Source organism: Poromitra crassiceps (genome assembly GCF_964638095.1).
Source record: "Poromitra crassiceps genome assembly, chromosome: 16".
Lineage (NCBI taxonomy): Eukaryota > Metazoa > Chordata > Actinopteri > Beryciformes > Melamphaidae > Poromitra > Poromitra crassiceps.
In genome coordinates, this window is record NC_139645.1 from 25,297,742 (window position 1) to 25,314,783 (window position 17,042).

The 17,042-nt window shown below is 47.7% G+C and overlaps 2 protein-coding genes across 2 annotated transcripts in view; both read right to left on the reverse strand.

Annotated features, from left to right (window-relative positions):
• Positions 1 to 17,042, reverse strand: part of LOC310791545 (uncharacterized protein) — a gene marked incomplete at both ends in the record, with an annotated part of 557,869 nt that overhangs the window by 176,929 nt on the left and 363,898 nt on the right. The window lies entirely within an intron of this gene.
• Positions 1 to 17,042, reverse strand: part of LOC310791123 (NLR family CARD domain-containing protein 3-like) — a gene marked incomplete at its 5' end in the record, with an annotated part of 67,740 nt that overhangs the window by 18,780 nt on the left and 31,918 nt on the right. Inside the window, one exon of the mRNA XM_083652823.1 lies at positions 6,614 to 6,787. Coding sequence (XP_083508949.1) covers positions 6,614 to 6,787 — 174 coding nt within the window. The remainder of the gene's footprint in view (positions 1 to 6,613; positions 6,788 to 17,042) is intronic.

Sequence of the window (17,042 nt, forward strand, 5' to 3'; positions counted from 1 at the left end):
GACAACCTCCCCCATATCAGAAAATAGTGTGGACTGATACTCACCAGAAAGCCTTAGACTATCTAATAGATGTCTTGACTAATCCACCTGTAATGGCTTATCCCAGGTTCGAGGATCCATTCATTCTGCACATTGATGCTTCAGAAGAGGGACTTGGAGCGGTCCTATATCAAAGACAGGACGGCAAACTCAGAGTTATAGGGTACGGCTCACGGACATTCACACCAGCAGAAAAAAACTACCACTTACATTCAGGGAAGCTGGAGTTTTTAGCACTAAAATGGGCTGTTACGGACAGGTTTAGGGACTATTTGTTTTATGCGCCCTCTGTAACAGTATACAGTGATAATAACCCTGTCACGTATGTGCTGAGCACAGCTAAGCTGAACGCGACTGGACATCGCTGGGTGTCCGAGCTAGCCGATTTCAATATCATGCTGAAGTACCGTCCAGGACGGACAAATATAGATGCAGACTTCTTGTCCCGCGCACCAGTGAGTATGGACTCTTACATAGAGGAGTGCACAGAGCAGTGTTTTCCTGATGTGTTAGGTGCAATATTCAGTGCAGTTGAAACACAAAAAGATCATGACGTGGACTGGATCTCAGCCATTACCTGCAGCCCACATGTGCAGGAGATAGCTGCAGAGATCCAACCAGACATAAAAGTAACACAGCAGGAGTTACTGCAGGCACAGTTGCAAGACACTGACATTTCCTATGTACTCCAGCTGAAACAGTCTGGAGGAGAACCAGACAGGAGTAAAAGTAAGCAACTCTTACATGAGTGGAGGAGACTGTATGTTTCTCCAGAAGGTCTTTTAAAACGCAAAACAGCAACATGTACTCAAATCGTGCTTCCGGGGAAATACAAAGAACTGGTATACAAGTACCTTCACTGTGAAATGGGTCACCTGGGGGTAGAACGGGTTTTACATCTTGCTAGACAGAGGTTTTATTGGCCGGGGATGCAGAAAGACATTGAGTTTTTTATAACCCGAGTTTGTAGATGCAACATCCAGAAAAAACCTACTGTCCAAAGCAGAGCTCCCATGTGCCATGTACCTGCAACGGCACCATTTGAGATGGTTTCTATAGATTATCTTCATCTTGAAAAAAGCAGGGGAGGGTATGAGTATATTTTAGTGATTATTGACAACTTCACTAAGTTTGCCCAAGCTTATCCAACCCGTAACAAATCTGGCAAAACAGCAGCAGAGAAAATCTTTAACGATTTTTCTTTGAAATTTGGTTTTCCTGCCAAAATACACCACGATCAAGGCAGAGAGTTTGAGAATCAGTTATTCAAACGATTGCAAAAATATACTGGTATTGCAAACTCAAAAACAACTCCCTACCATCCACAAGGGAACCCAGCTGAAAGATTTAATAGATCGCTTTTATGCATGTTACGTACCTTAGACGAGGAGCAAAAGCCAAATTGGAGTGATTATGTGAGCAAAGTTGTACACGCTTACAACTGTACAACTAGTGAAGCAACGGGTTACTCACCTTTTTATTTGCTTTTTGGGAGACAGCCTCGTTTACCAATTGACTTGATCTTTGGAATAGGTGATGAGGAAGGATGTCAATCACATCAGGAATATGCTCAAAGATGGCAACAGCACGTGAAAGAAGCATATGACATTGCATCCAAAACGATCAAAAAGACTACAGCAAGAGGGAAAGCATACTATGACAAAAAAAGACAAAGTTCAGTGCTTTCTCCCGGAGACAGAGTCCTTGTGAGGAACATGTCAGAGCGTGGAGGACCTGGAAAGTTGCGCTCATATTGGGAAAATCAAATACACATTGTGGTCTCTCAAAAGGGAACAGACAGTCCAGTGTACGAGGTTAAACCTGAACGTGGCACAGGCAGAGGCAGAATCCTCCATCGTAACATGTTGATGCCATGTGATGCTTTGCCACTTGAGGAACCAGCAAAAACAACTGGGGTACGACAAAATCCTCACACTCAAAGACAGAGACACAAGGAGAATAAAACGATTGAAACGTCAGAGAACTCAGAGAGCTCAGATGAGGAGGAATATCTCTGGGCTAATAGGCTGAGACACCACCACCACCAGCAGCATCAGCCTGGAGAACAAGATGTTGCAGCTCCAGCTCCTACTGAAATAGGAGATGAGCCTGGACTTAATGCTGAAGCAGAGGAGTTCAGAATGGAGATTCCAGTGCAAATGCTCGTGGACAATGACACTCAAGAGGTGACACAAACAGTGACACAAACAGGTCAGGCTGTAGACTTGCCCAGCAGGCAGGAGCCAGGACTTTCTGAGGCACCGCCACGCAGGTCACAGAGACAAAGGCGACCTAAAGAAACACTGACTTATGAGTCACTAGGCCAACCCACACATCGTGTGGTGGGGCTTCACACAAACCCATTGTATGTAAATACACTGGCACCAGCATATGGACAATACAGTGTGCCCTGGCCACCTCCACAGATGTTTTCAACACACATGGCTTATCCTAAACTTGTTCCAGTGGGATACTACTGATGGACTGTTGCAGATAATTCGGTAAGAGATACACACACTAACAGGGACTGTTCGTGAAATAGGGACACAGTAACATGGACTGTTTGCGAACTGAGTAGTTACTGTCCAGTATGTGTGTCAAGGAACAATAAGAACTGAGATCAGCGAAGAAGAAAAAAAAAGAAAAAGCTGTGAAAAAAAGAGAAAATCCTTGAATGTAAAGTCATCCACTGTGATTATTTGGTGTTTATACTTACTTGGTTTGAACGAAATGTTGATGTTGAGTTGGTTGATATTTCTAAAAATGATACTTCTATATGGTTAAAATAACTGAAAAGAAGTCCTAGTCATAAAATGGTTTGGAATTAAGCTATGGCATTGAAACAGTAAAATGAAAAAAAATCAAAATAAGTCAATGGTCAGAAGTCTCCGGAGAAGATAGTGAATTGACTAAGATGTTTTGTTTCAGATTGAATTAATACTACACTATTTCTTACAATTGCTTAATTTTAGCTATGCTGATGTGTGAACACTAGCGTTAGTTAAAGAGTGGAGTGTGATGAGATGACATGGTATACAATAGTAAAGTATTATGATGGTAAAACCAGTGAAATGCACTTTAACCATTTACTTGTTTCTAACTTTCAAAGAAAGCCATTGCCAGTGAGTAAAATCCATTGCTATATCTTTAATACAGTATTACAGTTGATTGTTTTGATATACTATATTTCATGTTGTACAGAAAAATAATGCTAATGTTGAGGACAACATTTATTTTGCAGGGGAGGAATGTAGCACCTGTAAGAATGGTCGAAGAAGCATTTGTTTTGATACATGCAGATCCCTTTGATTTATTATGTTGTGCACTGACTGACATTAGTTTTCTGTTGATTTCTGTTAGATACACTTATTTTCACTCACCAGTAGGTGGCAGTGTAAGGTGTCTGTGACATAGCACTACAAGCCTCTGTAGAAGAAGACGAGTAAGAGAGAGACTTGAGAAGCGTGTGTTCGATGCGGTTGTATCTTGAGACATCAGAAGTTTTTGCCAGCCTTGCCGACCGTGTGAAGTAATAAATGAATATTTTCCTACACCTTTACTGCTGTCGCTGTGTAAGTGGTGTAACACATGCCCACCCTGCAGCTCACCTGCTGTGCTGGCTCACTTGCTCTTATAGAGAGCCGCAGGGATGACGTATTTTTGTAGGCTGAATGCGGAAGTCCCGAACTTCCTGGTTCAACACTGTTTCTGTCTATGGGATTTTTGAATGGGTTTTTGCCGCGATGCTTCAAATAAGGTCTCTGGGCAACGCAAGATTAATCAAACGCGAACCAGAGTTCCGTCGGATAATCTTCACACATGAGGACCACTTTCATGAGTTTTGAAGCGTAAATGCGAGCCCTAGAAGTAAAATGCTCAAGCTAAGCTAATCCAGAACTACACACTGTCGCATAGGCTTCCACGTCACGTCAGCACTCAACCTGGACTGTTGTTGATGTGTGCACTGATTACCCCAGGCTGAACGGGGCTGAACCAGGTGAGGGAAAGAGAATTTCCGTGTTCGCCCTTTGAAGTGGTGACGTTATTGACGTATATATCCCCATCGACTCAAAAGTGTAGTCTCATTTAGCCGTTTGCTAGCTAGCCACCCTTTTAACGGCACATAAAAGCTTCAAAACTCATAAAAGTGGTCTTCATGTGTGAAGATGATGTTACTACCATCTGGTTCGCGTTTGATTAAGCCAGCGTTGCCCAGAGAGCTTATTAGAAGCATCGCGCCAAAAACCCATTCAAAACTCCCATAGGCGAAAACTGTGTTGAACCAGGGCTGTTAGCATCGATGATTTCCGGACTCGTTACTGCGGCTCTCTATAGAGAGACAAAGTGAAACGTCACTTCCTGTACCAGCGTTAAAAAAAATATGAATGGTAGTGAACGGAGAATAACGTTCCTTTTTTGATTCTGTTTGAATTGTGCCACAGGGTGCCAATGTTAATTTTGTCAATTTAAAACATAACTTTGCATGTAAAGAAAGTCGCAGTTTGTCGTCAAACTGAAACGCAGGGGTTAGTTTCGTATAAAAACTACATAGCTCGTGCAAGCTTGTTGCATATCGCCGGTCTTCAGCTTTGCCGGTAGAGAAAGTGATGTCACTTAGGCGACAGCGTATGTAGTCTTTCTGATTTATAACTTATAGTGCAACAGTTTGGCGACAAACTGCGACTTTCTTGACATGCAAAGTTATGTTTTAAATTGACAAAATTAACGTTGGCACCCTGTGGCACAACTCAAACGGGATCAAAAAAGTAACGTTATTCTCCGTTAACCGCCATTCATATTTCGCCTCTCTATGACATCACTGATGACAGCATCACTGATGACATCATCACTGAATTTATATAGCCTCTGCCAGGAAGGATGACATCATCAATGATGCCATCACTGAGATGCAAGATGCAATGCGCAATCTTGCATTGCATTGGATTCTGGGATTGATTTGGATTGCATTCTGGGATTGACTCCCAAGCCCAATTAGTGTCTGCCAGTTAGTGGGTATGGCCGGGGCGGAGATCCACTTTAGAAACCGGGTAAGCGATTGTGGTTGTGTTCTATCACTTAAAGTACCGAAAGCATTATTCTTTTAGTTTCTGATTGAATTGTCAGCTTCTGCTAACTGAGACCATTTGTCAACTAACGTTGGCTAACTTATAGTGGCTACACTGCCTAAAATTGATCTAGACCTACTAGCTTGCCAGCTAACTGAGTTAGCCAGATTCATCAGCTTAAGATAACATAACTAAATGCTTTCAGGATTTTCACCATGAATACCTGCAGTTCAGCGCTCACTGCTCAGTCAGGCCTACGGTAAACTGGCTATAACTGAATCTAGCATTCAAAATAGCTACTGTAGCAGGGACACTGTACCCTGTCCCTGCTACAGTAGCTATTTTTAATGTTAGATTCATTGTTCAAGTTAGTTCTCACTCTGTGTGTGTGTGTGTGTGTGTGTGTGTGTGTGTGTGTGTGTGTGTGTGTGTGTGTGTGTGTGTGTGTGTGTGTGTGTGTGTGGGTGTAGCTCTGGTAGCTCCAGTCACATCAACACCACTGAAACAATACCATGCCATAGCATGCTAAATTGGCAGTGGTGGATGTTTGTGATACATGAAGCATTGGGGTCTGATGCTGTGTGATATAATCCACTTTCTCTTTCTTCACATTTGACTGAAGACAGACTTCATAAACTCATTATGACTAATATCAGCTTCACAGGGCTTTGATGGCAGCCTGATCTACTGTACTACTGTTATGTGTTTTTGGATGGAGGTTTGGTGTGTTGTTGTTTTGTGTCAAACTTGTCAGCCTGTTGGAAGAGTTTGACACAACAAAAAGAAAGAACACAAATAGATACAATACTTTAAAGGATAGCTTTACTGGTAATCAACCCACTTTGTATCATTAATAATCTTGGTAATATAAGCACATGGGCAGTGTTTACCTCTCTGTGTTTTCCTCATGGAGATCTCCCATTTCCTCCTCTGGCAAAGCACGCCGTTGTGACGCGTTTTACGTCACAACGCGTCACAACAGAGCTGAGGAAGTTCTGCTGGAGACGTGCGGCTGTTATTGTTTATTTTATTTTTTTAAGTATGCGCACATCCACGGAGAATGCATTGAGAGCCTTAAGGAGCATTAATGACTTGCAGCTGACGTGGGCAGAGTTTCTGCAGACAGGAGCAGGAGCATTTTATCCGTGAAGTAAACAGAGAGAAGATAAAGGCTGCCCATGTGCTTATATTACTGAGATTATATATGATACAAAGTGGGTTGATTACCAGTAAAGCCGTCCTTTAAAGACAAGAAAGCAAGTATTATATAACGGAATCAAAGAAGTTGCATAAATAGTAATCAGGTGATTTAGGGCCTATATGACTCTCCCTCTCTCTCCTATCCAGAGTAAAATGATTAAGGCCAACAACATGAGTAGAATTTGAGATCTAAGCCCCTAAAACCAGATCATGTCTGATTTCAGATTGATCGACTCTATACAGACATCCACACATTACAAAATCCATATAATATTCATATCAGCACATTATTAAATATGATGTCTGACCTCAGAGTCTCCAGTCTGCAGTGTGGACTCTCCAGTCCAGCACAGAGCAGCTTCACATTTTTTGAATCATGCAGGTTGCTGTCACTCAGGTCCAGTTCTGTCAGATGGGAGTTGGACTTCAGAGCTGAGGCCACGACTTCACAGTGAACCTCTGTCAAGTAGCAGAACCTCAATCTGAATAAAGAATAAAGAAGAAGTTAACGGCGGTCACTAGTGCAATTTGGAGGCGTGCCCAAACCCTCTGCTATTCTCCCTGCCGTGCAAAACGCCTGTGTGCTCCATGCAAAATCATGAAATGGGCGTGCTTATCACCTGTGCAGGCAAGAATGATGCAGGCCACACTGATTGGTTTGATTGATGAAAAGCTAAGACATTGGGCATCACATCAATCAAACCAATCAGATTCCCGTCTCTCACTCCCTTTAATACCGTTTGTGGGTGTGAAGAACCCAACACATATTTGTATTATCGATCATAATCATTTTCACCTCGTAATTTTCACATAAATCACGCAAATGTTATTTTTTTATGTGCACTCCCAGGAGTATCAAACAGGTGTTGTCTATTCACTGTAAGAATGGCACTTAACTGTTTCTGCAAATGAACTTTATCTATCATTATCTATTTATTTATTTACATTGCCAAGAGAGAATGAGAGATATACTGTATAGAGATAGAGAGAGAAAGGGAGGCAATGGATTTCTCAGGTGAAGGCAGGTAATACAATAGGGCTTATTGTATTGTAGCCTATATATTCATATCTTTTCTTCACTCAGTTTAGGCTCAAGCAAATACTGAAAAGTCAAATGGAACTAGCAGCACTCACAGGTCAAGTTTGAGAAAAAGGTTTTAATCCACACAGCAGCAGTGAACAGAGGTGTTTCAGCCTGTGACTTTCCTCAGTGTTAATGAGAGAATGGGTGTGACCTCATATATAAAACGAGGCACATTTGAGGTTGATTATGTTTATAAGAACAATCCTTCTTGTTCTTTTGTCAAATGTTGGTAGATACATTGATGATTTGTTTTGTGTTCACTGGTTCATCTGAGGAGCTGGAGGGGTTGAAGGAATTTCTTAATTCTAGAGTTCCTACTATCACCTTCACGTTAGAGGCAAGCAGTGAGTCTGTGTCCTTTTTACATGTGAGAGTTAATACATGTGAATTACTACAAAGATAGATAGGGCCCCAGGACTTCAGAGCTGAGACCAGGGGCCTTATCGTCATAAAAGCGGTAATTTAGCACTTGCGCGTGTTTAGCGCCGAGCGCACCACAAAATGGGGGCGTGGTCAAGTGTGTTGACATCTCACAATAATCATCACATCATTTAAAAACATCTGTGATTTGCAGCTTTTAATTGATGCAATTCAGGTTCTTTAGTTGGCTGGAAAATAGAAACGTGTTTGCAACGAGGAAACAGGGACATTTGATTGACAATAATATTGCAAGTAGGCTACAATGTCCAAGTTTTCTCAATTAATTTCCCATTAACCCCTATTTGTAGCCTATTTTCTTCCTGAGGGAGCGAGATGGGAACTGACAGATGTAGGCTACTCAAAGGGGGGGAATAATTGTAGACTAATATTATAGTAGGATATTAATTGGCATTAAGGCATTGGTGATTCATTCATCTGGGCGATTCTGTATGGTGTATGATGGTGTATGGTGTGTGTGCACGCACATCATACTGCATTGCACCATCATCACACCATACTCAATCTCACGTCAACCTCACACGTGCGTGAGGTTTTGGAGAGAGAGAGGGGGGCTATAATCGATCATATTAACAAAACATTTTCACCTCATAATTTTCACATAAATTACCCAAATGTTATTTTTTAATGTGCACTTAAGGGAATACCAAACAGGTGTTGTCTATTCATTTTAAGGATAACATTTAACTGTGAAACTGCACGATACTCTAATCTCCATGTGTAATTTGGACATCTCCACACCATCTCATCAACACCATCACATAACAATAACACTGGGCCATATCGTGACAAAAGCGGTAATTTAGCGCTTGCGCCGGGCGCAGCACAAATTAATGGACGTTCCCAAGTCATCTGCTATTTTCCGTGATGCGCAAAATTGCCCCAGCGCCACAGTGATTTATGCAGGATTAACTCTGGAAATTATTCAGAGGCATGCGGGCTTGGTGCGGGCATTATCATCCACACAACCAATCAGTGTCGCTCCTTTCATTCCCTCCAATTCATTTGCATAAATGTCATATGGTTGTCCACGAGCATTAGACGTTTTGTTCATATAAATAGGCTATAACATACACATGTAAAAATATCTGTTTCTTTAATAGGCAGGGATGTGTGAGAATTTAATTCTAGCCTATTTCAACATATCAAAATTGTCCCAAGTGCCGGGTTAATCTTAATGCATATGTGCAATTGCAGGGAAGGGGGTTACCTCTGTCACTGGCCCACACAATTTGTAATCTACTGTGTGTGTGTGTGTGTGTGTGTGTGTGTGTGTGTGTGTGTGTGTGTGTGTGTGTGTGTGTGTGTGTGTGCAGGCGCGGACTGCATAATCGGGCACGGCAAATGCCCGGTGGCCTGGCCTGCAAACTTTTTTTTTTGGTGCCCGCAGTCTGGTGAACAGCAGGCCAGGCGCCGCCTACTGGTTTACTAGTGGTTTTATTACTTTATTAGTTAGTCTGAAGTAATAATTACACTTCAGGGTTAAAGTGGGTGCATCTCATTGTAAAACGCGCGTCGGCCCGTATCAGCCTGGCCTGCTTGGTATCTAATGCCCGGCCTGAATTATGATCCCAGTCCGCCCCTGTGTGTGTGTGTGTGTGCACACGCACGTACAAGGTTTTGGAGAGAGAGGGAGGGTAGCCTACAAGATGATATCAGCATGATTGTGGCACTTTACATGTGATTACGTTTTACTTCGTTTCGAACTCAAGCTCTCACTAGTGCCTTAAACGCTGCAACGCAGCCCTATGGAAGACTGTTATTTTGCTCCAAAATTACTTTTCATTAAAACCTGACCACCCACCCGTAGGTGGCGTGGTACCCCCTGGGACTGACACGGATCCACGTGACTACGTCACGTCCTGCCAGCCCAGGGAAATCACTTCCGCTTTCTTCCAACCCGCTGTGAAGACGTGTTTTTGAAAGCTCCGACGGTTAACAAGGAGTTATATTATATAGCTTTAGATATTAGGCTCGTCCCGGCTAACTTGCCCACCTCAAGAGGGTCGCGTGGACGGGATAAAGCAGGCTTCGGAGACCGACCCTGTACCCTTCACCCTGCGGCGTCGGAACAAGTCATCTAAAGCTAAGAGTATCTTCCTTAGTTAACTGTTTATTGCTATCGCCGTGTAGCTCTACTGCTATCGCCGTATAGTGGTTATTGCTGCGCTGTGTAACTTTGCTTCGCTCCCCTGACTGGGGCAGCGTTTTCGTTTGAGGGCCGATTTAGGTCCGCGCTCAAACTGTTAAGCTTTGCATACGTGCAAATAGCTTGTACCACGTAGCACAGGAACAAAGAGGCTAAGTAGCCCAGTTGTTGCAGATAGCTACCTTGGCACCCGTGCGGGTAGTTTTCGTGTGCTAGGTACTTTAGGCGCCGGCTTTAAAGCGCGCGCGTTAGATAGTTAGCTAGTTTGCTCAGTGCAGCTAGCCTGGACTACCTTGTAAACAGCTAGGTGCTGTATTAGCTGTGAAATACAGCTGTGACCTACATAAATGTAGTGTAGCTTTACTGGCGTCTGGGATTTTAGCTGGGCGATTCGCTAGCTAGGTGAGCCCGCCCCGCACCTTGTGTGGGCCGCTTCTCTCAGTACTTACGTCCGTAACTAAGAGCGTCCGTTTCAAACGGTGTAATCGTCACTGTCCACATGCTTCCATGCGTCTTTCACGTTGGTATCATGTTAAGTATTACATCCACCACAGTAGAGAGTCAAATGCATGAGTGTGTGTGTGATTTCCTCCGTTTCATGCGTATCTGTAAGCTTTCAGATGACGGACAGAAAACGGACGAAATGAACGCAGAGTACGGACACTGTCCGTCTCCGTCTTTAACGTTGAGTATAATTGGGCCTTTAGCCAGCTTGCTTGTCTGCTAAGTGTTGCTTGCCTCGTGCAATTAGCATCTACTAGATTGCAACTCCCTTTGAGGAGTTTCTTCTGATTGACTAGCTTCACGGGCCGCTGGCCTTTGCTTGCGGTCACGCTTGCTTCCCCGTGTTACTCAGGGTAGAGACGCGCTACACCGGCCTGTACGCAGGCTTGTGTTAGCGCACGCTTGTTTCAGTGCTTATGCTAGCTTAGCTAGTGGCTTGCACGTCTGTTCTCTCGGGTTAACAGGTTGTGGGTATTGGTGCCCCCCCTTCGGGATGGGCTATTGCCGCTTACGTTACCATTGCACGCGCACGTTCGCTAGCCTCCGGGTTGCTTACTGTCTAGCCTGTGCTTCTCGCTAGCTTGCTTAAGCAGTACTCCCGCTAATAGGGTGCGCCCTGCGGGAGCTTGCTATTAGTGGTTAGCTTCCTGCTTCCTCTTGCTACTGAGCAGGGAAGGTCAGGGAGGGGATGGGCCGTGTGTAAAACTACTTGGCCGAGTATGAATCGGCACGTTAAGTGCGTGTTCGGCCTTGGGCACGAGCACGCTGCACAGGCGCCTTGAACCTTCGGTTTTGTCCGCAGCTAAGCTCTTTAGAGCTGACCAAGGTCCGCTCTCAAAGAAGTGTTAAAGCTAGCGTGCCTTGCATAGGTGCAGATAGCAATATTAGTACTGTTTAGCACAGAACGATAGCATTTTGCAGATAACTGGCGTGCACCCGTGCAGTTAGTACCTGTGTGCTAAGTACATTGGGCGCGAGATACCTCCGCTACAATAGACATACTGCTCCTTGCTGGCGCTACGCGTCCAGCAGGGCGTACAGCTCGCCAAGGTCTGGGCTCAGTGCCAGCCTTTGGCTTGTAGCTCTAAGGACAAGCCCACCGCCCTTGGTGCCCAAGGCCCGGGGTGGTTGGGAGCTCTCCATGGGTCGCACTCCCTTGTTGGGGCGCCCCCTGCAAGTGCAGGGAGCCTGGCTGGGGGCACAGCGCACCTTGGTCCATGGCCACGGCCTGGCCTCGGTTGGCAGCAGGCAAGCCCACCGGTTGGCTCACCAAGGCTGGGCTTGGGTCCAGCCTGCGGCTTGTAGCTTTGGACCCACCGTCCTCGGTGCCCATGGCCCGAGTTCGGTCGGGAGCTCGCCCAGGGTCTCATACCCAGCATCAAGGCTCGCCTTGGTCCATGGCTACGGCCTGGCCTCGGCTAGAGGCTCCTAGGACAGCCCACCATCAATGGCGCCAACAGCTCATTGCTGGTCGGGAGCTCGCCTGGGGGCCGCACTGTCGGACAAGTCCACGTGCGTCTCGAGAGAGAACGTTACCTCCGCAGTCCCCCCAGCCTGCGAAAGACGCACGGCAGGGGGGGGGGGGTTACTTCGGTACAACAGCGCGTCAGTAGGCGGAGCTTGCGTAAGAAGTTCTCCCCCAGCATGCACAGCTTCTACGGAACTGTCCATGCGGCGGGGGGGCGTAGCCTCTCACGTCCCGCCCCCCCATCAGGGCACCGGATCGAAAGGTCCCGGGGCCCAGCAATATGCTCATGACTATATTTCAGGGATCATTTCTATAGTTCTAACTTGAGAAATGTGTTTCTAAAAATGTTCAGTCTCGCTATCCACGATGATGAGACGGTGATACTTTTTTCTGAGCGCGAAGCGGGCAGAGAGACTTGATTCAGTTCATATGCTCTCTGCTTTTGATGACCGTTCACTGTCTCCTATGGGGACATTGAGGGAGAGAGTATGATCCGAGTGGTGGAACGGGTTCCGCTCCGTTGGCCACAAGAGACCATCTTGTCCAACAGGCTCGATGCCTGGGAGCATCTATGTTCCCCCGTCCCCATTACGGCGCACCCTCCAGAGGGGATACGCGCTACAGTTTGCCCACCCACGTTCGACGGGACCCCCGATCTGGCCGTGGAGGAGGAGGCCATGGACGGCTCCATGCGTCCAAAATTGGACCTTCGGCGTCTCAAAAACAAGACGCTGAGGAAGTCCCGTCCCGAATGCTCTCTTCCCCGCCTGTTCAAGTTGAGACAGGGGGATGTCTTACTTCCAGGGATCTGGAAGGTGCGGTCTTCCATGTCCACATGGTCAGGAGACACAGGAAATACCTGAGGTTCTCCTTCCTGGGGAAGGCTTATGAGTTCGGTGGCTTGCCATTCGGCATGTCTTTGAGCCCGCGAACCCTCACGGTGTGCGTGGAGGCAGCCGTGGCTCCCCTCCGCGCGAGGGGGATCCGCGTCTTCCTATATCTCAACGTCGTTCTCTTAGCGGCCGACTCGAGGGTCGGTGCCGCGAAACATACCAAGGTGGTGACCGATCACCGGCAAACCTTAGGGTTTTTTGGTGAACCGGCAGAAGAATTGCCTCGTCCCAGCGCAGGCGGCGACCTTCCTGGGGCTCGAGCTATACTTCCTGCGAGCCTTTCGCCAGAGCGACAGGCTCGCACGGTTCGGACAGCAAGCCAAGGACGTTAGGTCTGTGCCCTCGGTGTCAGTGCATCAGTGCACAGTGATGTTGGGCCTGATGGCCTCAGCACTGCATGTGCTCCCGCTAGGGAGGCTACACATGCCCTCGTGGTCCAAATATGGTTCTCAGGCTTCGCCTGGACTCGGCCGGGGACCGTCATCGCAGGGTTCCTCTGACAGGTCAGGCCTGGCGGGCGGTGGCTATATGGGCGGACCCCCGTTACCTCTCGAGAGGTACTTGGTGGGGCCCTGTCCCGCTCAGGATGGTGATTCGCACAGACGCCTCCCTCTGGGGAGGGGGTGCGATTTGCGGGCATTTTTCGGCGAACGGCCGGTGGGAGGCTCAGGAGCTTCGCCACATAAACGTGCTAGAGCTGAAGGCGATTCGTCGGGCTCTGCCTCAGGACAAGCCCACCATCAATGGCGCCATGGGCCCATAGTTGGTTGGGAGCTCTCTTGGGGACCGCACTGCCGGACAAGTCCGCGTGCGGCCAGACTCGAAAGAGAACGTTGCCTCCGCAGTCCCCCCGGCATGCGGAGGTAACACTTCCAGCGGCTCACACATGGGCACCATGTGCTGATTCGCTCGGACAATAGGGCAGCGATCGCCCACCTGAACAAACAGGGCGGTGTGCGGTCGGGGGCGCTGAACCATAGCGGGGATTCACCTGTGGGTGTATCCCCGTCTCCTTTCAGTGTCAGCGGTCTATCTGCCGGGACGGCGGAGTTACGACCGGCCTGCTGTCTCGAGGCAATCCCCGTTATACGGAGTGGTGCCTCCACCCTCGGGTGATGGAACAGGTTTGGGCCAGGGTTGGTCGCGCCTGCGTCGATCTCTCGCATCGCGGCGCGCGACACACTGCCCACTGTGGTTCTCGATACAGGAGGACAGCCCCCGTTAGGTCATGACGCGCTAAAAGCGCACGCGTGGCCGAGGGAGGGGCTCTATGCGTTTCCCCCGACCCCCCCTGATCCGTCATGTGTTGGACAGGGTGAGGGAACAGCGCCTCCGGCTCGTTTTAGTCTGTTTGGCACAGGCAGACATGGTTTGCGGACCTGGTCTCCCTGGCGCAAGATCCGCCCCGGGGCATTGCCGGTACGGGCCGATCTCCTATCCCAGGCGGAGGGGGAGGTGTTCCACCCCTCCCCAGGCAGGTGGAAGCTAGCGGTCTGGCTCCTGAACCGGACCAGTTGCTAGCCCAGGGTTTGCCTGATAATGTGGGATGCACTATGCAGCAAGTAAGGGCGTGGATCCAGTGAACTGCAGTGTGCGACCAGTTCTCCGTCTCCTTCAGAGCCTGCTTGACGCGGGTCAGTCCCCGCAGTCGTTTAAGGTGTACGTAGCCGCGATTCTGCTTGCCATAGGGGAATTGAAGGGAGCCCCGTGGGGGCGTACCCTTTGGTCTTGCACCTCATGAAGGGGGCGCGTAAACTGCGCCCGCCGTCGCGGTGCGTTTTTCCCCCCAAATCGGACCTGGTTACGGTGCTGGACGGGCTAACGGGTCATCCGTTTGAGCCCTTGGACTCCGCCGATTTAAGGGTTCTGTCTTTAGAGACCGCGCTGCTGCTGGCCTTGTCGTCAGGAAAGAGAGTTGGTGACCTGATTGCCCTCTCGGGGCAGCAGGCCTGTGTGGTAATGATGGGCGCAGGGTTACGTTGCGACCTAACCCGGCTTACCAACCTAAGATTATTGATGTCAGCTTTAGGTCTATGGTCATAGACTTATCAGCATTCTGTCCCCCGCCGTTCAGTTAGAGACGGGCGAGGAGAGACGTTTGCTCATGCTGTGCCCCGTAAGGGCGCTCTCGGCCTATGTGGCCAGGACGCGTTCTTTACGCATTACAGATCAGCTTTTGGTTTGCTTTGGGCAAGGATCGCTTATCACACTGGATAGTGGAGGCGATCGCGTTGGCATACTCTGCCGTGGGCAAGGTTCCCCAGGAGGGTATCAAGGCGCTTTCTACGCAAGGTGTTGCGACATCCTCTGCGTTGTTGCGCGGTGTGTCGGTGGAGGACATGTGTGCCGCGGCCTCATGGTCCTCTCATCACACTTTTGTCAGGTACTACAGTCTCGACGTGTCCGGTGCGCAGTTCGCGCACGCGGTGCTGTCGGTGGCAAGAAAGTAGTATCGTTGCCACTCTAATATGTCAGACGGTTAGGCATAAACGTTGCCATATGGCCGTGGTTCACCGGTGCCGTTCGGGTCGCCCTGTGGGGTGCTCCCGGCAGCAAGGTCGGTTGAATGGAGGCACTAGTGAGAGCTTGAGTTCGAAACGAAGTAAAACGTTAGGGTTGTGCTACAACCCAGGTTTTACGAGTGAGAACGAGAGCTCTCACTACCCAGCCTTGCTGTGTCGATGCGTCACGGGGTGCGTCGGATCTCAGCGGGCTGGAAGAAATTAGAGTGATTTCCCTGGGCTGGCAGGACGTGACGTAGTCACGTGGATCCGTGTCAGTCCCAGGGGGTACCACGCCACCTACGGGTGGGTGGTCAGGTTTTAATGAAAAGTAATTTTGGAGCAAAATAACAGTCTTCCATAGGGCTGCGTTGCAGCGTTTAAGGCACTAGTGAGAGCTCTCGTTCTCACTCGTAAAACCTGGGTTGTAGCACAACCCTAACGTTTTTCAGTGAATAATAGTTGATTGCCTCACTGAGTAATCTGCTGTTACCCAATTTTAGCAGCAGAATTTGATGTCCTGGCATTTGTATTTTAATGGGACATCCATGCGCAAAGAATTGTGCGCTTGCTGACGATAGCAGAAGGCAAGGATTTTGCGGGGACACGCCTGGTTTGGCTTGGGGCACGCCCACACCTGTGTTTGGCCCAAAACTGGAAGGTATCGTGCCAACACACAAAGCAAAAGACACGCGTTTTAAGGTGTGCAAACCCGGGCTCAAGCGCAAAAAGCGGATAGCGCTTGTACCAAGATAGGGCCCCAAGGATTTCCCGTGCACTGCTGGAGCAGCGCGGAGAATAATGGTGCGCTCAGGGATGATAGCAAACGTGAGGATTTAGCATGGCCATGCCTGGTTTACCATAAGGCACACCCACAGATGCGCCGGGCCGGAAAACCCGGTGCAAAAGTGGACACTATCGTACCGAAGATAGCATAAACACGCAGAATGGTACGCAATCCAGGGAGCAAGTGCAAAAAGCAAATAGCGCTTGTACCAAGATAGGGCCCCAGGACTCCAGAGCTGAGACCAGGGGCTGGTTGTACAAAACACCTTGAGTTAAGATTTAAGGTGTCCATTAACATTTTAACCTTAAGGAGAAGATGTATAAGGGTGTGCTCAGACTCTAAGGAAAATCTTAACTCAAGGTGTTTTGTGCAACCGGCCCCAGGACTTCAGAGCTGAGGTCTCAGAGTTCACAGATAGAAAGACTGTTTACAGATTTAATGTAAAATAAGAGATTATCAAACCTGAGACCAGCATCCTAATCAAAACCTATTAAGCACTCCTCCTCCTCCTCCTCCTGACCTATACTACTACTAATAAATAACAATAATAATACTAATAGCAATAATTTATACTATAGAATTTGACATTTTCCAAAAGTGATTAATGTATAATAAGCATAAACCAAACAGAAAATAATACATGAACGCAACTGTATCATATTAAAGCATTTCTGTAAAAAACAGTTTAAGAAAATAATGAAAAATGATGGAGATTTCAGTGTGAGCTCCACAGGCTGTTCAGTTGTGGTAAAACAGCTCAGTAGCCTGACACCATTAGAGTCAGTCTGGCTTCACCACAGATTTGGTTGGGATTTAGTTACTTTTAAGGTTTTGAGCCTACAGCATCATATTTACCACTTTGTCAGCTCGGTCATGTGACTGTAATTATGATATTTGTGACATGAGCTGAAGG